The sequence below is a fragment of the Rhinoraja longicauda genome, chromosome 1 (genome assembly GCF_053455715.1).
Source record: "Rhinoraja longicauda isolate Sanriku21f chromosome 1, sRhiLon1.1, whole genome shotgun sequence".
Taxonomy (NCBI): domain Eukaryota; kingdom Metazoa; phylum Chordata; class Chondrichthyes; order Rajiformes; family Arhynchobatidae; genus Rhinoraja; species Rhinoraja longicauda.
Window position 1 is genome coordinate 128,349,357 of NC_135953.1, and position 22,316 is coordinate 128,371,672.

The 22,316-nt window shown below is 43.3% G+C and overlaps 1 protein-coding gene across 1 annotated transcript in view; it reads right to left on the reverse strand.

The window, feature by feature from the left end:
- Window positions 1-22,316, reverse strand: part of pdgfc (platelet derived growth factor c) — a 247,650-nt gene that overhangs the window by 99,392 nt on the left and 125,942 nt on the right. Inside the window, exon 3 of the mRNA XM_078406472.1 lies at window positions 15,534-15,714. Coding sequence (XP_078262598.1) covers window positions 15,534-15,714 — 181 coding nt within the window. The remainder of the gene's footprint in view (window positions 1-15,533; window positions 15,715-22,316) is intronic.

Sequence of the window (22,316 nt, forward strand, 5' to 3'; positions counted from 1 at the left end):
TGCATCCTTGAAATGCAGCAGATCAAGAATGTGACCCAATGACACGTTTTTCAGAGAAATTAACAATGAACAACTAATTTTGATTTTGCTTACAATATTGCGGTCTGAGAACTAATTTTTATCATTCTCCTCATGTAAAAAAAACAACTGTAACATTTTCAAGTCAGAAGAACACTTGAAATCGAAATTCGATCACGTTTGGGAATTCAAGTCCTAAATATAATTTCTGCTGCTGGCTTGTTCATTCTACATGGCAAAAACACAGTGTTAATTCAGTCCACAATTGGAAAAAAAATGTCAGTATGGACATGGTGAACCAAAGGACCTGTTTCTATACTGCCCTTCTCTCTGACTCCTGCATCCATGGATTGCAGCAGAAGTAAAATTACAACATCGACCTGTCAACTTCCATCTTTATGGGATGTGAAAGGAAACTAGGACTCACAATGGAGATGCCTTCAGTATCAAAGAGAGCATGCAAAGTCCAAACAGACACCAGAGTTCAGAAATGAACAGAGGTCACTGGAGTCCTGAGGTAGCAGCTCTAGTCCCCTGCAAAATATTGGAGTTTACAATTATATAAAATGACCTCCCTCACTGATCTAAGATTCTGAAAGAAAGTTACAGAGTAACTGTTGAGAGGCTGTTTTCGTAGGCTGGAGAAGTGCAGTCTCAAGATAAGGGAAAGTCATTGAAGTCTGTGCTAAGAAATTTACTTACTCAGAAGGTTGTGAACATTGGGTATTTTCTACACCAGGGGTATTAGCAGGCTAAGCCTAGTCTGGAATAAGTTACCACGTAAAACAGTAAAACTTTTTCCATTGGCACCTCCACTTGGAATAGTCTTGATGAGGAGAATGCATGGACATCAGCCAAAGCTGGGAAGGAGTTCTTTCAACGAGACAAGGATGAGATTCCAGGAAGGGGAGGACTGCCACAGAGATAGTCTTTCTGAATAATCAAGAATGAGGTAAAGCAACTCAACAAAATTGTTCTAGATTTTAAAAAAAATATATTAATTTTTTTAATCTATTGAGGTGCAGGTCAATATGACTGTGTCTTTCAATGATGTTAAGCACGATGGAAGTGAAGAACCATGCAGCCCTCATTAGTAGATTCAAGGTTGAGAGGTCAATGAGACTGTAGAGTCAAGAATTAAACCCGTCAAACAAGAAATCACAATCAGAAGAGTTTTTGAGATGAGCTATGACACTTGGCACATTTTTGGACTGCTGAGATTCAGTGAGGAAATCCGGGGGATTTGCTAATGGAAGAGACAACCATTTTGGTACAACAGATTGGAAAAAAGGCCCTAAGAGAGGAGCAGTTCACAAAGTCAAATGACATTTACAAGCCAAATCAATTATCTCTGAACATTTGCCTCCCTTAAAAACATCACCATCATAAACCGACCAGTGATGAAAAAAATCAAAATATTTTACAGCAAATCCAAAGAAGCATAAGCTCAATCATCAAATAAACTCCTTTTGATTTACAAGATAACTGAATTTTGAAAATTGACAGAGCAGCATATCACTTAGCTTGGAAGCATAGATTAATGTCTCCTGATGACATCTGCATGGATCAAGCAGACGGCATTCTCATTTATAATCAATTCCAATTACACACCAACCTAAATTAGTCCGGATCTTCTCTGACCTGACATTGGCAGTGACCTCAAGTTAATAATGGCACCTTTACAGTTGAAATGTAAGAAGACTGCTTGCAAGAATATACCACAAGGAAAATGTGACTTTGCTTAGGCTCAAGGATCCCACAATAAATCCGGACCACACTAGCAGACAAAGTCACTCACACTGCTTTTCGCTGAACAAGAAAAGCTCCATCAGTTTGTTCAGTCACCAAGTTTCTAGGAATAATAGGCCCGAGCCTCATTTGTGGAGCAATCTTCAACATTCAATTACTCCATAAAAATAACCGTGTACTGGTCCAGTTTTAGTCCTCCCGCTTGCCTATCAACCCCCTACCACTCACCCACACCGAAGGGGATATTTAGATTGCCCAATTAATTTAATCGATTTAGACTTACCAACCCACACGTCTTTGGGATGTGGGGGGAAATCAATGCACCTGGAAGAAGCCCACAGGATCCCAGGGAGAACATACAAACTCCATACAGACAGCAGTGGAGATCATGATCGAACCCAGGTCATTGGAGAGTGAGGCAGCAATTCTACTGGCTGAGCCACAGTTAGGTTTCCCTTTAAGGTATGGATGATGAACAAAATAATATACAATAAGATAGGCTTGAGGCATTTCGAATTTGTTAGGTTAGGGGACTTAGCACAATGAGTAAAGTCAGCAACTGTCTAATGAGTTTGTTGAGCAACAAATTATCCATGAAACTTCAGCCAATAACCCATCCTCTGAATATTATCCAAGATTTTCTATGTTAACTTCAGATTTTCAGGCTACAGACACAGAATTCCTATGTTTTTTTTTCACTTTAACAATCACTGGATTTCAGCACATCACATTGCCAGTTAATGTGAATGAGCAATATGGATAAGTGGGATAAGGGTCGATGGCCCTGCAAAAGAATCAGAGTTAGAGGGTTAAAGACATGTCCAATTCCAATGACTACATCTTCCTAATGTCTGACAATGGGTAAGTCATTGCTAGGGGCTTCCTCAACTGCCATCTCCCAAAGAGAGTCGAGTTCTCACCAAAATACAGTATGGATTCGGCCCATCTTGAAGCACAATGGTCATGATCACCAGCATACAACAACTCTAAGAAAAATCCAGGAAATAATATGAATTATAAATTGGCTTTATTGATCTCACAAGAACTTAATTGATTCCATCAATCAAGGGCAAGTGCAGAGTTTCCTTCTCAAATATGGCTGCCCGTAGAAATGTGCCTCCATTTCATGTTTGCTGCATACTGCAAGATGTGATCGTCATCAATTAATCTGCAACAATCTCAATCTAAGTGCAGACAGGTGCTCAGCAAAGCCATGTTATCACCCTTGGACTTTGGTCAATCTATCTTAATGCAATGCAGTGCCTCAGTTTCAATTAGCTCCCTGCCTTAACGGAGTTAATCCACAAAACACATGTAAACCTCATCCTATGTCACCTATAACAACTTGGACTGCCTATGCCTTTTGTACTCCGTCTTTTGTGCACAATAACAGGGAAGTCCCAACTCATTAGAAGTCTGACGCTACATATTCAACTTGGGTAGCCTACAACCCAATGTGTGAACATCGAATTTTTCCATTTCAGGTAACCCACAACACTTGACTTCCTTTCCCACTCCTATTGTTCCATCCAAAGTGCTTTCCCTTGTTCACTGTGCCATTCCCCCTCTCCCATTTACTTAGATTCACCCCTCCCCTCCCCAGCTGCCATTGACCACATACTTAACAACGTGGGGTGTTTTTCTGCCTTGACCTACTCCCCCAACCTGCGCATCATCCCTTTCAATTCTGGTGTGGTTGGGAGAAGAAATTATGGTGCCACAAATGATTATGGGTGAGAGGCAGATGAGAGATCTATAACAGGGGGAAGCAATCTACAAGGGAAGAAGGTCCCAACTAGGAAGAAGAGCAATGCCCCTAAAGGGCCTGTCCCACTTAGGCGATTTTAAGGCGACTGCCGGCGACTAGGTTGTCGCCGAACGTTCGCCGGGGTGTCGTGGGCATGATCGTGAGGAGTCTTCAATGAATCGTAGCGGATCTCGGCGCTTTGTGGAAAAAATGTCCAGATAGAAATTTCTCGGTGACAGCTGGCTTGTCGCCAGGTAACGTAACTTATTGCGGGTGCTGTCGCATGCTGTCCCCAGGTTTGCTAGGTGGTCGCAGATGCATTTAGAAGCACGTAATATTAAATTAAGAAAAGGCATTTGAAGATACCAGAAGATAGTTTTGTGTAACCAATTTATTTACCGTCAGGACATTTGACAGGTAGATTGGAGGCGTCATGTAAACGTGGGAATTTCACGATGATTCCGAAGACGGTGTAATCTCTTAGTCAGGTGCTAGTTTCACAAAAAAAGTTACTTGTATCGACCTGACTCAGATCTTATCAAAACTTATAAGATTATTATTAAGGGGTTGGACGTGGAAGTGGCGGCGCCTAACGGCTGCGGCTCGCTAGCAGTCTGTTCGTCTTTTTTCCTTTTTTGTTGTTGTGTGTCGGTGTTGGGATGGGTTTTTTGTTGTTGTTGTTGTTGGGTTTTTTTTGGTTGTGTATGTGTGGGGGGTGGGGGGGGGTGGTGGTGTGGGTGGGTGGGGGGTGTGGGTGGGTGGGGGGGTGTGGGTGGGTGGGGGGGTGGGGGAAACCTTTCTCTTTTAGGTCTCTTCCTCACGGCGCGGGGTGCGGCTCGGTCGCGGGGCCTAACATCGCCCGGTGCGGCTCGGCCGCTGGACTTAACATCGCCCGGCGTGGCTCGGCCGCTGGACTTAACAGTGCCCGGTGCGGCTTGGCCACGGGGCCTTCCATCGCCCGGTGCGGCTCGGCCGCGGGGCCTAACATCGCTGGTGCGGCTCGGCCGCTGGACTTAACAGTGCCCGGTGCGGCTCGGCTGCGGGGCCTAAAATCGCTGGTGCGGCTCGGCCGCTGGATTTAACAGTGCCCGGGCCGTGGGGCCTAACATCGCCCAGCGCGGCTCGGCCGCGGGACTTTTCATTGCTGGTGCGGCTCGGCCGCTGGACTTAACATCGCCCGGTGCGGCTTGGCCGCGGGGCCTTCCATCGCCCGGTGCGGCTCGGCCGCGGGGCCTAACATCGCCCAGTGCGGCTTGGCCGCTGGACTTAACAGTGCCCGGTGCGGCTTGGCCGCGGGGCCTTCCATCGCCCGGTGCGGCTCGGCCGCGGGGCCTAACATCGCCCGGTGCGGCTCGGCCGCGGGACTTAGCTGGGCACGGCTCGGTCGCGGGGCCTTCCACCGCCCGGTTCGGCCGCGAGACGTTTCAGTGCCCGGTGCGGCTCGGCCGCGGGGACTTCCATCCCCTTGCGGGGACTGTGCGGGTCGATCGGGGACGAGCTGTCTGTCCGTGGGTGTGGGGAAGAGAGTGGAAGTTTTGTTGCCTCCATCACAGTGAGGGGGTGTTTGGAGTCACTGTGATGGACGTTTGTGTTGGGGTCATGTGTCTTGTGTTCTTTTTTGTGTGTGACTGCTATGTAGTTTCGTTCGGTACCTTGGTACCGAATGACAAATAAAGCTCTGTTGAACTGTTGAACTGTTGAACTGTTGATGTTAGAGGCAAGAAACATGTTCCCAATGTTGGGGGAGTCCAGAACAAGGGGCCACAGTTTAAGAATAGGTAGGCCATTTAGAACTGAGATGAGGAAAAACGTTTTCAATCAGAGAGTTGTGAATCTGTGGAATTCTCTGCCTCAGAAGGCAGTGGAGGCCAATTCTCTGAAAGCATTCAAGAGAGAGTTAGATAGAGCTCTTAAGGATAGCGGAGTCTGGGGGTATGGGGAGAAGGCAGGAACGGGGTACTGATTGAGAATGATCAGCCATGATCACATTGAATGGCGGTGCTGGCTCGAAGGGCCAAATGGCCTCCTCCTGCACCTATTGTCTATTGTCTATTGTCGTAGGGTAAAAGAAAATTTGGGCGATCTGCTACGACTTTGACAGTCGCCGGCAGTCGCCTTAAAAATCGCATAACTGGGACATGCCCTTTAGGTAAGATCGGCCTCTTTTTCACTAATCCGGATTGAACACTTGCATGCACCATAGAATTTTGTACAACTTGTATTTTACAATGTTTGATGTCAAAGTTCACGCCCAGTGGCCTTTATGCACCAGCTCATCATCCGTACAGAACAGCCAGCAGCAATTACAGCCTGCTAACCTCTGCTAAAAAACAGCATTTTCAAGTACAAATTTCAGCTAAACCTGACATTGAAGAAAAGGACCAAAAAAAAGAAATAAAATTATCCTAAATATAAGAATGAAATTTTAACGACAACATTATTGAACTCAAGACCCTCTGCCCTCCTTATAAACCTATTTTTAATGCTCGAGGTTGTTCATTTACAGAGCTTGGTTCCTTATCTGCCATGTGGAATGGAAAAGGAATCCAACTCCTAATTGTCCACATTTTTCTGTTCTGAAGGGCCTCTATGTACACATTCTCAGTAACTGGACCCAATCAAGCAAGCTTTTGATCTGTCATTTGGTTTAGTGTTTAATTATTATACCATTTAATCTTCTGGAGTTAAGAAGTATTTTCAGTATTAAATTGAAGTGCTGTCCTAAAGGGTAATGAAACTTTTAGCTCACCGAATAGTGTGTTCATTCATGTGAGCCATTATACATGTTCTGCATTTTAGAGTTATGACATTGTTACATTAGAAGAACTCTTAAAAATGTTTCGACAAGGTTTAAAATACCTTAGCTAATTTGTCAAATGTGGGAAGTTAAAAAGAACAAAGTCAGAATCAGAAAATTGAAATCTATTAGCAATTATAAGAAAGGCCTTTTGAAATCTCTGGAAAAGTGTAATTGGCAAGGAGGGGGATGAGACAGCAAACTCCAGAGGAACCCTGTTGCTGGCAAAATACTTGGAATAGGTCTTATTACAGCTGACACCTTGTTTACTCACAGGGACAAATGATGGACCTCAAGTCACCAACCTCTGAAGAAATCTGAAGAAGAGTCTCAACCTGAAACGTCACCTATTCCTTCTCTCCAGAGATGCTGCCTGCCCCGCTGAGTTACTCCAGCTTTTCATGCCTAACCTCCATCCATGAATCTGATTACGCAAGTTTATTACGGCACGGTGGCGCAGTGGTAGAGTTGCTGCCATACAATGCCAGAGACCCGGGTTCGACCCTGACTACGGGTGCTGTCTGTATGGTGTTTGTACGTTCTCCCTATGACCTACGTGGGTTTTCTCCGGGATCTCTGGTTTCCTCCCACACTCCAAAGATGTACAGGTTTTCTGATTAATTGGCTTGGTATCATTGTAAATTATTCCTAGCGTGTGTAGGATACTGTTGATGTGCAGGGATCGCTGGTTGCACTGTATCTCTAAACTAAACCAAGATGACATCATTGTCCAATCACTCACAATATGACACTGGCTGGTGAATGCATTGTCGCCTATTACCCTCTATTACCTCCATTAACCTGACTTCTAAATTGCTGCCTCACCACTCCAGCAACCCAAGTTCCATCCTAAATTTGGTGCTGTCTGTGCGGAGTTTGCATATGTCTCTGCTGATTGAGTGGGTTTCCTCAGTGCTCTGGTTGCTTCCCACATCCTGAAGATGTGCAACTTGGAGGGGAAGTTGGTTCCCTAATGAGCACATGCACAAACGCCTTTATATTCCACTTTCCATGCTTCTGCCCACTCACCCAGATTGCCAATGTCCCATTGAAGCCTCTGTACATCCTCCTCCCTGCATACTTAATCCCACCTGGTTTAGCATCATTTGCAAACTTTGAAGTACGAATATTGGCCTTCTCAGCCAAAGTGATGATATAAAAAGTTGAATAGTTGTGACCCAGAAACCGGTCCTTGCTGTTCCCCACAGCTTGCCTACATGGGAACAATCCATTTTTCCCACTCTTTGGATTCTTTCCAATAAACAATTCCCTGCCCTTTAGTTAATTATCCACTTCCATGTGCTCTAAACTTGTTGACCAACTTCAGGTGTGCAACTTATAAATAGCCTTTTAAAAATCCAAGTACATCACATCCACTGACTCTAAATGGAAAGTGTTGGAGGAATTCAACAGGTCAGGTCAAGGATGGAAATGCAAGAGTGGGCAAGTAATGATCCCTATCATCTATTATTTTCACTGTATCTTCAAAGAACTCTCATAGATTGGTGAACCATGTTTCCTGTCATTAATCCATGATAGCTCTGCTCTATCCTATTGTTCCTTTTGTCTTTTGTTATTACATTCTTCTGTTATTGTATTCTTCTGGATACATTTTAGCATTGTCCCCACACTGATATTAGTTGAGCAGAAAAGTAGTTCCCCATTTTCTCTCCCCGTTTTTAAATGGTCACGTTTCACAACCTGCAATCCAAAGGAAATGTATTCCAGAATATATCAAATTTTAGAAGATGATCATCAAAGCATTCACTACCTCCATAAAACTTTTTCAAAACTCTAGGATGCAGGTCATCCATTAATTAGGATATATCAGCTTACAAGCTCACCAACAACCTCCTAGTGCGTTTTTTAAACTAATGCTTATTTCTTTCTATTCCTTGTGCTCACTGGAGCCGTGGGTTTCTAATATTTCTTCTTTTTTTTGTTTCTTCTTTTGGGAAGACAGGCACAAAGCAGGTGTTTAATTCCTCTGACATTCCCCTATCCCCATTGTAAATTCTCCTGCCTGCTTCTCTAAGGTTCACAAATTTGTTCTTATTCATCTTTTCCTTCTGATGTAACCTGTAGCTGCTCCCTCAGTAAGTTTTTGCCAAGCCTACGGTCACCTTGCACACCACTCCTTTTGATTCGTCTTACTTTTTCCACAACTGTGCTTTCTCACTAAGTCCCTCCCCTCTGCAATTTCCAGCACTTCACCTTCTATTGCTGACAGGGCTCTCAGCTACGTTTGCAACGTTTAAGATAATTCTGGCTACATCCCTCTCTAGTTGCATTGTTGCATCCAGAACAAAGATCATCAACTTCCACTCCACTGTTCGATGGATCATCTCTGATAACTTCCGTCAACTCCAATATTTTTCCCAATTCCAAAGAAAAGTTTCAGATTCACAATACTAACTCAGTTTCTCTCTTCACAGAGGTCTGGCTTGATGAATATTCATGTTCGTTTCTATTTTACTTTATTTTATTTTAAACAGACCAGGTTCTTATTGCTAAATGCAAAGATCGGTTAACACATTACATGAGCTGGAGTAGTTCAATCCACTCTGCAGGCATCAAATCAGTGTTACACAAGAACGGGCAAAGCGACTTGCTACTTTGCAAATAATCAGCAGGTGGGCCACACAACTACAAAGCTACTTACCATGTTAAGCAGCATGAGTTAAAACTGTGCATTGACAATATGTGATTTAACTGCAAGCAAATCAGCTTGCATATCACTGTAGAAACTGGAAATGCACAGCCCAATTTCACGGTCCTTTGCTTTTATATTTCAATCATTTTGTAATAAAGACTTGCATACCATTTGCTTTCCTAATTGCCTGCTATAGCTGCATGCTAACTTTCTGTGATTTGAAGATAAGGACGTTCAGTTCTGAATAATTACAACTCCCAGTCTTTCCCCATTTAAAAAGCATTCAACTTCTCTGTATTTATTATCAAAGACACCTCATACCTTTTAGCGGTTGGTGGTTTTGTAGTATGTATGTAATATTCATTATTGTGAAATAATATAAATACTTGTCACATTGAGATTTTCCTCTTCCCTACTTTGAAGATAGTTGTGCTTTACAAGTGTCAGCGGCTGTCTTATCCTCTCCCCATAGAATGTTATTCACATATGAGGTTTAAGATAATGGGGGAAAGATTTAATAGGAATCTGAGGGGTAACCTTTTTCATGCAAACATTGGTCGGTGGATGGAACGAGGTGACGGAGAAGGTAGTTGAGTCAGGTACTATCACAACGTTTAAGAAACATTTAGACAGGTACATGGATACGACAGGTTTAGAGGGACATGAGCCAAATGCAGGCAGGTGGGACTAGTGCAGATGGGACATGTTAGCCAGTGTGGGCAAGTTGGGCCAAAGGGCCTGTTTCCACACTGTAGGACTCTATCACTCTATCAGCTTATAGCTACAATTGGCTGTGTTTGTTTAATCACATAAAACCTCTGGATTTTTTTATCTACACTGGTGCACTTTCCATTGTTGAACTGGGTTGGAAGGTGTAAACAAAGGATAGAAGAAAATCAAGCTGTTCCTTCTCCGTTTCTACATTGTGCTGTACAATCTGTGGGGGTTAATTATAAGTCTGTTTGCATGAAAGACATGTTGACATAAGTACAACTTAAAAACACTAGATCTTGGTGCATAACAGTCATGAAAACGAATTCACTTGAAAAATAATTATTTCAGTGATAAGCCCTTGAGCCATCTGAGGGAGTAACAGGGCATCTATCAGTACTAGTCATCTTGCTGATTGGTTCCTTTACCAAATATGAGTGAGCCATTTTAGGTGCACTATTTTCTTTCCTTCAAAATGATATAAACATAGCACAAAAAGTAAGGACATTTGTGTTTGGTAGATTATTTCTTTGTTGTAACAATGCTTCTTGGCAATAAATCTTATACCGTTGGAAAGCCTGTTTATTTCCCTTTTAAATGGTGCCACATTTGTAAGGAACATGCATTTGTGGGATGAGCAGCAGAGCTGAGTATGTGGGTTGCGCCCATGAGAAATCTGCCAAATTTTCTCTGCCAATGCCAAACAGCTTATTCTGCCATTGACTCTTGTTCGGTGTTGTTTGGTGGATTGGATGATTGAAGTCTGAAGAAACAAGACATATTGGCAATTTAACAATTTATTCATTTAATAAACAGGAGCCTCAGTAGCGTGTGGAAGAACCATACACAGCCACAACAGCCTGGCACCTCCTCCTCATGCTGGTCACCAGCCTGGTCACACACTGTTGTGGGATGGCATCCCATTCTTCAACCAACATTTGTCGCAAGTCAGCCAACGTGGTTGTGTTGGTCACTCTGGCACGAACAGCACGCCCAAGCTGATCCCACAAGTGTTCAATGGGGTTGAGGTCAGGACTGCTGGCAGGCCATTCCATCCTCTCCACTCCCAAATTCTGGAGGTAGTCTCTGAGAAACCCTGCTCTGTGGGGGCGAGCATTGTCATCTTGGAGGATAGAGTTTGGTCCCAGACTGTGGAGATATGGGATTGCCACTGGTTACAGAATCTCATCTCGATATCTCTCTGCATTGAGATTGCCTCCAATGATGACAAGCCTCGTTTTTCCAGTGAGGGAGATGCTGCCCCACACCATCACACTGCCTCCACCAAAAGATGTTACTCTATCGGTGCAGCAATCAGCATAGCATTCTCCGCGTCTTCTCCACACTTTGACCCTATGATCCAACTGCCGTAGGCAGAATCTGGACTCATCGCTGAACATAACGTTCTTCCACATGTTCAGGTTCCAGTGCACGTGTTGCCGACACCAGCGCAAACGGGCCTGACGGTGAAGGGCAGTCATGGCAGGCCTCCTGGCAGCCCTATGAGACCGGAGATCGGCTGCGTGCAGTCTGTTCCGAATTGTCTGGGCAGAGAGCCGTCGGCCATATCGTCCTGCAAACCTTGACTGCAAATCTGTAGAAGACAGCCTACGGTTCCTAAGTGCTGACAGGGTGAGGAAACGGTCTTCTTCGGGTGTCGTCTTCTTGGGACGCCCACTTCGCGGCCTGTCTCTGACATCCCCCGTTATATAGAACTTGGCCTTCACTTTGGAGATGGTACTAGGGCTCACTCCAAATAATGCCGCAACTTGGTTTTGCGGAACACCAGCTTGAAGTTGCCCTATCGCACGGGCCCTATCCAGATCAGTCAAACGTGGCATGCCGATTCTTGGAGCAGACACCTACTGACCACTGTAGCAGGGCCCATGCTCACAGATACTGCCAATCAGGTGCCAATCAGGGCGGCACGGTAGCGCAGCGGTAGAGTTGCTGCTTTACAGCGAATGCAGCGCCGGAGACTCAGGTTCGATCCTGACTACGGGTGCTGCACTGTAAGGAGTTTGTACGTTCTCCCCGTGACCTGCGTGGGTTTACTCCGAGATCTTCGGTTTCCTCCCACACTCCAAAGACGTACAGGTATGTAGGTTAATTGGCTGGGTAAATGTAAAAATTGTCCCTAGTGGGTGTAGGATAGTGTTAATGTGCAGGGATCGCTGGGCGGCACGGACTTGGAGGGCCGAAAAGGCCTGTTTCCGGCTGTATATGATATGAACAAAGAAATAATCTACCAAACACAAATTTCCTTACTTTTTGTGCTATGTTTAGTTGGGTCGATCTTGATGTGATGCTTGTGCATTTCCACCGCTGCAGTAAAATGCTGCACGTAATCATTACTGTGAAATAATGTTCTTCTGGTGACTGAGTGGTCTCACTCGAATGCTTTGTTTTCCTCATGGATGCAGACGGCCAAATGGCCTATTCCCATGCTCTATGGCTCCAATATTCTACTACTCTATACCTTGTATGAGGTTCTGATAAGAATAAGCTATAACACGAATAACAAGATTAGATCTCCACCACTGATCGGACAATTGATTCCTTAATTTATATAAAACAGAAATTTGGAATGCAAAGGCCATCCACTGTCCCACATATGATAGAACTCTCACATCTTAATGGCAAGACTTATTCATCTAATGTATAGATTAAATATAGTATGTTATAGATCAACAAAATAAGGAATTAGCAAGCAACTTGCAGAAATCATTTTCTAGAGGGAAGCCATAATTTCCTCCAATCAAAACTGACCTCTTATTATGCATCCAGTCCATGGGACATTTTGTGGGAGGAACATGACAACATATCTCATGGAGTCATAGAATGATACAGTGTGGAAACAGGCCCTTCGGCCCGACTTTCCGACACCAGCCATCATGTCCCAGCTACACTAGTCCCACCTGCCCGCATTTGGTCCATATCCCTCCAAACCTGTCCAATCCATGTACCTGTCTAACTGTTTCTTAAATGTTGGTATAGTCCTTGCATCAACTACCTCCTCTGGCAGCTTGTTCCATACACCCACCACCCTTTGTGTGAAAAAGTTACCCCTCAGATTCCTATTAAATCTTTTCCCCTTCACCTTATATCTATGTCCTCTGGTCCTCGATTTACCTACTCTGGGCAAGAGACTGTGCATCTATCACATCACTGGGCACCCCTCAGGAATGGTTAAGATTTTGTGTAAAGGCAACACGAGGAGGTCATTTAGTCTTTCAAGCTTGTTCAACATTCCATGAGAACATTGACTCAACTCCATGCCTTGCCTCTCTTGCCCACTTGCCTCTCCCCAATATCAAACATTTATCAATCTTGGATTTAAAAATTACAATTCACCTATCTCCAAATTGAAATTCCCTCTTGGATGTGGAAATGCTTCCAAACTTCATTCAATAGAATCGGCTCAAATTTTTATTATTTCCTTAATCCTGAATACTCCAACAATCAAAGATAATTCATCCCTAATCTATTATTTCTCCTTAACATGCTGAAAAGGTTTCATCATGTAGATAAACACAAAGTGCTGGAGTAACTCAGCAGGTCAGGCAGCATCACTGGAGAAAAATGACTGTTGGGGTCCCTGGACAGAGTGGAGGGAGGGAGGAGGTATAAGGAGGACAGGCGTTGTACCTCCTGTGGTTGCAGGTGAAGGTTCCTGTGGAGGGAATGTTTTGGGTGGGAAGGGATGAGTGAACCAGTGATTTCCAGAGGGAATGGTCTCTGCGGAAAGCAGAAGGTGGTGGAGGTGGGAAGATGTGATGAGTGGTGGGATGCTTTTGGAGGTGGCAAAAAGGTCAGAGGATGATGTGGTATGCAACGGCTGATGGGGTGAAAGGTGAGGACTCGGGGAACTCTGTCCCTGTTTTGACTAGGGGGAGCAAGAGTGGAGCTGCTATAACTGCCTTTTGCAACAGCAACACCTGTCCTTATTTCCAGCATTTTCTGTTTCTTTTTAGATTTCCAGCATTTTGATTTTTTGTTCCCTTTTTGAGCAAAATGTGAGGGCAGAGATTTAAGATGGACAACTTCCTCACTGTAGAAGCAGATACAATTACATAACTTTTAAAAGACTTCTGGATTGATATACAAATAGGAAAGGTTTAGAGGCCTTTGGACCAAATGTAGGCATTGGGACGAGTTCAAAATGTCAACTTGCTCAGCAGGGACAATGTTTCCCTTCTGCATAGCTGTGTGACTCGATGACTTTAAACGTAAGCTCTCCAAGCAATTTAATATTTATACTTGGAAATTTATACCTTGCCATTACTTCCAAATGCATTCTACAGTTGAATCAATGGAATGAATTTCAGATGTGATGAATGGGTTACTCACCCAGGTTTACCTACTACGGCCTCACCCAAGTCATCTACCACCATGAACAAGTCAGAGCATTCAGTGTACGGGAACACTGATGCTGCAGGTACCCATCAAATTCACACACCATCCTCTATCATTGCTGGTCAAAAAATTGTCAAATATCTTCACAAAGAGCATTACGAATAGTGTTTGCAGTAGTTTGGTGGATAGATTCCTATCAGGTTCCCAACGGTAATTCGGGATGAATAATAAATGCTGGTCGTGTCAGCAATGTCTTCATCTCAAAAATAAATATTAAAAGAGAGTTTAATGCCGCTGATTAGGTTAATCTCCCAGGGATTGAAGCTCAGATAATTGCTCAGAATTTCACTGATTTTTAATTTTCCCATCGTGCCATTTCCTGGTTATTTTGCACCAAAGATTTGGCCTGGCATCAGGCAGCCTTGCAAACCTGACACAATGTTCACGTCAGGGCCGTAGGGTGATGCCACCATTCTCCATGTAACCGACCTTTTGGAGCATCGCAGGGTAACATCGACTGTATTTTCCAAGGCGAACCCATTACTGTGCATTCCTATGCACACTATGGTCTTACTGTCATGCACCATGGTGGCATGGATACCATTTTACTTACCCACACCCATATGAACAACCAATGATCGCACCCCACAAAGAACAACCAATACAAGGATCCCTATCAGCACCATCTATCCCACTTCAATCCAATATGATGGCAATTTGATTCTCCACATCACCAGGTTCCTGAGCACAAGGGTCAGTCTTCCTCCTATCCCCTCTGTAATATACTGGTCTTCTCCCAATCTTCCCATCACTTGAACATCCCACAAATGCTGACCTTCTCCACACTTTCCCCTTTCTAAATCCGTTTCCGTACCAGTCATTATAAACACGCTCCCAATTCAATTGCTAAATATTATCAGAACTTCAACTAGTCTTCGGTTCTCCTTTCACCATGAGAGACCTGGAGCCACTGATCTGCTAAACCACATCATCACCTCCATATCTAATGCCCTATTTCCCATTGAATCCAATAAACTGCGTCATCCTGTCTACTATCCTAACAAAGTTCTGTTCTCTAATGTCGCAGGGACATTACAAGCTAGACAAGATATGGTGGAAAAGTAGCTCAGACATTCAATGATAGATATGGTTGGGGTCTACATTAAGCATGACCATGCCCCGTTCTCACCTGCCAAACAGTTCATTACTCTAAACGTGTCTGGGAATACAAAGATCTTTAATTTCGTACAACACAAGTACACAAATCAATGTTTCAAATGCACAACATGATACAATTTTTCTTGAGTATGCCTTAGTGACAGAGCAGATACATGGAAAGTTCAAACTTCTGCATTCTTTAGACAGTCAGGCTGCGGCACTAGTTTCTGCATGAGGATATTCCAAATATGATCAACTGAAGATTAAAATTAATTGAATGATTTCCATTAGTTGCACTGTTAAGACCACATGCATATTCACTAAATAAGAATTAATTTACTTACAGGTTCTAAAAGTGAATAGTAAATGCAGAAGCCTGGTTTTGATGCCAGATACTCATCAGATCGAAATCGTATCCTGACTTGGTTTGTCTTTGATATTTGTATTCCTGGAACTTCATTGGTACCACACCATCGTCCAAAAATGGTGCCATCACTTAAATCTTCAATTTCCACAAAATCAAACCTAAAGGACAGAAGTAGTTTTTAACAAAATTCATTTGGATGCAAATACATCGTATCTGAATTCAGCAAAGTAAAGATCAATTGATTTTCAACCACACCACATCTTGGGGCTTTGAAGCTACTGCTGTGAAGTTGGCATATAAATGCTCAGATTAAATTCCTCTCCACTATTTTAAGTGAGGCATGTTGCCATTCAACTATTTAGCAATTCTGATTGATCGTCTTACCAAAGAAATATCCAGTCTAAGAAATCAAACTCATTTAATTTGAACTATGCAAATTGCTGAGTTGGGGAATAAAATATTCCAATTCCATAGTTAAATGAAAACAGCATTGTTTAAAGAAAAATCTTAACTCCGTAATTTATAAAGTATTTATTATGAAAATTAGTAAATTCAGCAAAAAAACACAGGATAAATAAACAGGAATCATTTTGCATATTATTTCAAAACACAATAAATCATTTGTGATTTAAATAGTTTTGAATCTGGCACAAAATGCCATTAATCATTACTTGGCATGGGTCTGAAGGCTTTGATGACATTTGTAAGCATTGGGCTTCAACAGTTGCATGGTCCCAAAGATGATATCATTTGCATTCAGGAACTGAAAATGAATGCCAGCAACTTTCTTCCCACCACTGGCTTTCAGAAAACTATCACTGCATGAGCTCACCAGCAATCCCAGACTACAGCTTCTCAACCTGTGATGTTGTCACCATAGAGTCGTAGAGCTATACAGCATGGATAAAGTGAACTGTGAAGATGACTGAGGGTGAACAGTGGCTTGCAGTCATAATCTGAACACATGAAGATCTCTGTCCCACCAGTGTTTGTATCATGGTGCACAATACTGTCACACCGAGTTGGTGAGTTCAATGAATAGCAGAACATCTCATACGTCAGCGGCCCTTCATCCATATAGTTATTTCCCTCTCCCCTGACTCTCAATCTGAAAAAGGGTCTCGACCCGAAACGTCACGAAACATGTTCCCAATGTTGGGGGAGTCCAGAACCAGGGGCCACAGTTTAAGAATAAGGGGTAGGCCATTTAGAACGGAGATGAGGAAAACTTTTTCAGTCAGCGAGTTGTAAATCTGTGAAATTCTCTGCCTCAGAAGGCAGTGGGGCCCAATTCTCTGGATGCTTTCAAGAGAGAGCTAGATAGAGCTCTTAAAGATAGCGGAGTCAGGGGGTATGGGGAGAAGGCAGGAACGGGGTACTGATTGTGAATGATCAGTCATGATCACATTGAATGGCGGTGCTGGCTCGAAGGGCCGAATGGCCTACTCCTGCACCTATTGTCTATTGTCTATTGTCACCTGTTGCCTGTCCCGCTGAGTTACTCCAGCATTTTGTGTCTATCTTAGTTGTACAAATCTCACTGCGTGACCTTGCAGAAACCTTCTGAATCACCAGCCAATCTCCAGAGGGCTCTGCAGCAGATGCAAAGATTTGTCCCAAAAGGCCGGGCAGCCCATTTAGATTGTTCTATTGCAGTGAATGAAAATATGTTGCAAAACATGCTTCCTTTTGAGTGGTCACAAGTTTCTAAGCAGCCAACTTGACTTAACTTCACCAGACAATGCTCACAATGAGCACTGCACCACTCGGTGCATGCCCCATGTGCAAAACTGATGGTTGTATCACAAACAGAAGTGTGGAGTTGAATTTCTCAAACTATGCAATTCTCAATTTAAGCACATTTTTTGCAAATTCCTCAAAAAGACTTTGAAATTCAATAACGGTGCACTTAAAACACAGGATCATATGATGCAATATCCCTGCAATTTTTTTTAATATCCAAAGAAAATGTGATCTCTTTATTTTCTTTATCAAAATGCAGAATCTTACACTTAATTAATTTAAAATGTATTTGCCTGTTCAGTGGTGCTTTGATCTAACCTCTCGACAGAAAGAACAGTTCATATGGTACGATTGTAATTTGATCAACCTTTTGAATTCAAAACCCAAATTGCCTTTTCAATTGACCAAGCACACTGTGCTTACATTCGAGAAAAAATCTTCACAATCCACACTGATCTATCCATGCACAAAACATTGAGTTCCATTGTCCAACTCCCTCTAACAGCTGACTATAACCACTCTACAAATGAAAAAAAATGGTTTCCAGACTTAAAATTTACAGACGTTGATAGATTGGCCGCGGAATCTTTGATTGGAAATGTAATTAGAGAATTAATCCAAAATAAAAAGTGGATGATTTGAATTGAATAGTGCACGTTATTAGAGCAATACCCTTTTGTTTATAAAAACAGCTTTTTATGAGGCAGGTGTAATAAAAAAATGCTCCCTCTGCTGGTTGTAAAGGTTTTGGGGAAACCATTCCAATTCCTTATTTTCATAACTCTGTAAAACAGGTTTGTTCATGTCCGAATGATAGTAGTACTTTAGCTGAGTACAAAAGGTCAATAAATATCGACCTTGAAAGGCCCCAAAGCGTAGAATTTTACAGCAAAACTAATGATCACTCGGCCACATTCATCTGTGCCATAAATGAAACGACTTGGGTTATTCCCAGGCTCAGCAATCAGTGGTTACAATTTCTCAAATGCACCTCAGTATACATAATTCCTAAATGTGGTGAGGAGGGTGGGAGTGAGGGAGAAGGTGACATGGTTTCTGTCTCACCGTTTCAGGCAATGAGACCCATCCCCATGCTGCTACTTAGACAAAACAAATACTCAGCTCTCCTCATGTGAAATACTGGGCTCTCAGTCATTTCCTGTTCTCACCTGGTAAGAGTTGAAAAGGTTGATGGCTGGCGTCTGTAATGATGGGGAATCTCGGGAGGAACTTGAGATGGATCACCCATTCTATATTTCTGAGTGAACATGGTTACAAATGCTCCAGCCTGCTCTTTAGCAAATACATTGGGCCTACCATTGGTGCTGATGAAATGTTCTTGGAGCCTCTCCTTCCATGAGGTGCTTAGTTGAATGTGGGAGGACATTTGATCTGTTGATTGTGGTATTGTTTAGCTCTTTTGATTGCTTGCTACTTTTTCTTTGTTTTTGTTGTCCTTGCTTTGCCAGTCCGGCGGATCATTAATATGTGCACATGGCCGTGTTCTCCTGCTCTGCTCTTTTGATCTCCTTGTTTAACCAAAGTTGGTATCCTGACTTCATGATAATGGTAGAGTGAAGGATATGTTGGGGCAAGAAGTTATGGATAATGTATTCTTGGCCCAGAATACATCAAGAAAACCAGGTACTGAAGTGCCAGATCTGTTCTGATTTTTCTCATAGAGCTCAAAGACTATGCGATATAAATAACTGTAAAAGAAATCTCATTTGGTTCCTTTGAATCCCATGGAAATTTGATTGGAGAATGTCCTCACTGAAAATTTGAGACTTCAGGTCAAAAAGGACTTTGCAATGTTCATTATCAATATTGCCAGGGACAAATGCATCTGCAACAGATTGATCGGTGGGAATGAGGTGAAGTAGATTTATCCCACCACTTTCAGTAAACCTTGCTTGGTAACAACGTTCTTCAGGTCAGTGGTGGTACTACCAGGTCACTCTGGGTGATCAATGTAGAAGTTGCACACACACACAGCACATTATGTGCTCGCGCTGCTCTCAAACTAATTCCTTGCCCACCAAACGATTGAAGGAGGTTATGAGGAGGAGGTTTCTTGCCATGTGTTTGTCCTGATGTTGGGAGACTTTATGGGGTTTGGAATTAATATGACAAATTCCCACATCCACTCCATCCCAGATGTACACCACTGTGCTGCGACATTTGGTGGCCTTATCCTTTCAGTGGGACAGGATGATTTAGGGATTATGAAGAAGTTTTGGATGTTGGTTAGTTGGCTATGATTCTGCGAGTGTGCCTGTATCAGACTATTGCCTGACTAGTATGTGGAATATCTCTCTCAGTTTGGTTACCAAACTTTTGATGTTTGTGAGGAGGACTTTGAATATCAATTGGACTAGAAGTGACATGTCTGAAAGTGATGCTTTGGTTGATGTCTGGCCGTTCTCCTGGTTTCACTTTGATGTGCTTAAATATAGTAGCATGGCCTTACTAGGTCATTTCAAAAGGCATTTCTCAATGAGCCACATTATTGAGTGCCTGGAATTACATGCAGGCCAGGCTGAAAAGAGTGGCCGTTGTCCTTCCGTAAAGAGTTTATGTGAACCAGACAGGTTTTTATCAACACTGCAGAAATTTCATTGATGCTATTAATGGAACTGATTTTATTCTAGATGAATGAATTCAAACAAATTTAAAACCCTAACTTATGTTGTGAGACTTAAACTCATCATTGCTCTAGCCTCGGGATTATTGGTCTGCACTGCTATCCTTCCCATGCAGGTAGAAGGCAGGTACCTTGACAAAACTGCTGGGGAATTGGAGCAAACTCTGCTTCTGGACTCCACTTCCCTGTAAGTTCTAGCCCAACATTTTCTTGTACAGCAGCATCAATGATTTGTTTTTGATAATATTCATATGAAGCATCTGGGAACGTTTTTGCAATGTCAAAGGAACCATATAATCCTTCTGCCACACATAGACATTAAATTTTAAATCAAGCCAATTTCTGATGACTTTACGCACAACCCAAAATGGATACTGGGATTCAAAGTTGCTTCGCATGACTGATTTTTAAAGAAAGTCTCCCTTTTCACATTTCACTGTCCTGTCATGCCAAAAAGTCCATATCGAAATTGGCAATAAGCAAGAAGAAAATGAGACTTAATTGCTTTATTTTGGGCAGCTCAGGAGATTCAATTAAATTTTGGGGAAGTCCAGAACAAGGGGTCACAGTTTAAGGATAAGGGGGAAGTCTTTTAGGACCGAGATGAGAAAGTTTTTTTTCACACAGAGAGTGGTGAATCTGTGGAATTCTCTGCCACAGAAGGTAGTTGAGGCCAGTTCATTGGCTATATTTAAGAGGGAGTTAGATGTGGCCCTTGTGGCTAAAGGGATCAGGGGGTATGGAGAGAAGGCAGGTACAGGATACTGAGTTGGATGATCAGCCATGATCATATTGAATGGCGGTGCAGGCTCGAAGGGTCGAATGGCCTACTCCTGCACCTATTTTCTATGTTTTCTATGTTTCTATACCTCTCTGACTGATTTAGCCTTGCATGTTTGATGCAGTTTCTGCCTCCTTGTGCATAGGATGATGCAATTCTCTGTGAAATGCTCCCCTTGAAGTCATTCAGAGGAAATCAGCTCAACTTATCCTTGGCACTCTCATAACAAGTATGATTTCATAAGGTCGTAAGGTCATAAGTGATAGGAGTGGAATTAGGCCATTTGGCCCATCAATACTCCTCCATTCAATCATGGCTGATCTATCTCTCCCTCCTAACCCCATTCTCCTGCCTTCTCTCCATGACCTCTGACACCTGTACTAATCAAGAATCAATCTATCGCTGCCTTAAAAATATCCACTGGCTTGACCTCCACAGCCTTCTGTGGCAATGAATTCCACAAATTCACAACCCTCTGACAAAATAATTTCTCCTCATCTCCTTCCTAAAAGAACGTCCTTTAATTCTGAGGCTATGACCTCTAGTCCTAGACTCTCCCACTGGTGGAAACATCCTCTCCACATCCACTCTATCCAAGTCTTTCACTATTCTGTGTGTTTCAATGAGGTCCCCCCCCCCCTCATTCTTCTAAACTCCAGCGGGTACAGGTTCAGTGCTGACAAACGCTCATCATAGGTCATAATGCATTGACAGATTGGGATAAAATAAGTTCCATATCGGCCTTTGATTTTTCAGGTCCCATGTGACACACATGCGTAATGCCAATCATGAGGCCCAGGTCTTAAACTCCCCAATCCATAATTTCTCTGATGGTGCAAGACCCTCAAACACACACCCCGACCTAGGCAAGACTCTAAGAATCCAGACACCTCCTCCAGGCCCCAATTACTGGTCACCAATTATATCTAACCTGTTAGTTGATTACCAATGATCGCTGGCCTAACCCTTCCACTTCCTGGCTCTGATCCCATCTTCTGGCCTTTGCTGAGCCCAGGTTTTTCAATCAGACACACAGCCCTGTGGCCACGCTCCAACCACGGCCACCATCCATTAATCCTTGCCTCTCACCCATCCAATCCTAGGCTCTTCATCCCAAAGCCCTAGGAAGACAGCTCCTCTACTGAGGTTAAGACTGAGTTAAGCCGGGGCAAGCCTGAGATGCAGTGCCTCTTCCTGCTCAAGGGCAAACAAGGGACTGCGCCCACACACAGAGGCAAATACTGAGCCACCAGGTTACTCCAGAGACTGCAGGTGCAGCATCTTCAAGCCCCGATGCTAAGCCGCCAGGATAAACCTGAGACCGTCAACGCCCCATTTCAAGGCAAGGGTGGACTGCAGGGTGAAGCCCAAGATCGCCACTCCTCCTCCTTTGAGACCAGGACTGAGCTGCCGGAACATGCCTGAGATCGCTAGCTCCGCCGCACATACGCCATGACGGTGAGGAACAACACCCCCTACTCCCCCCCCCCCTCCCCTCTTCATGCGGTCCTGGACTTCCTTACCAATGTAGATAAAATATATCATGTGAGTTCACCCTATGTCAGTGTCGGTGCAGTCACTATTGAACCCCA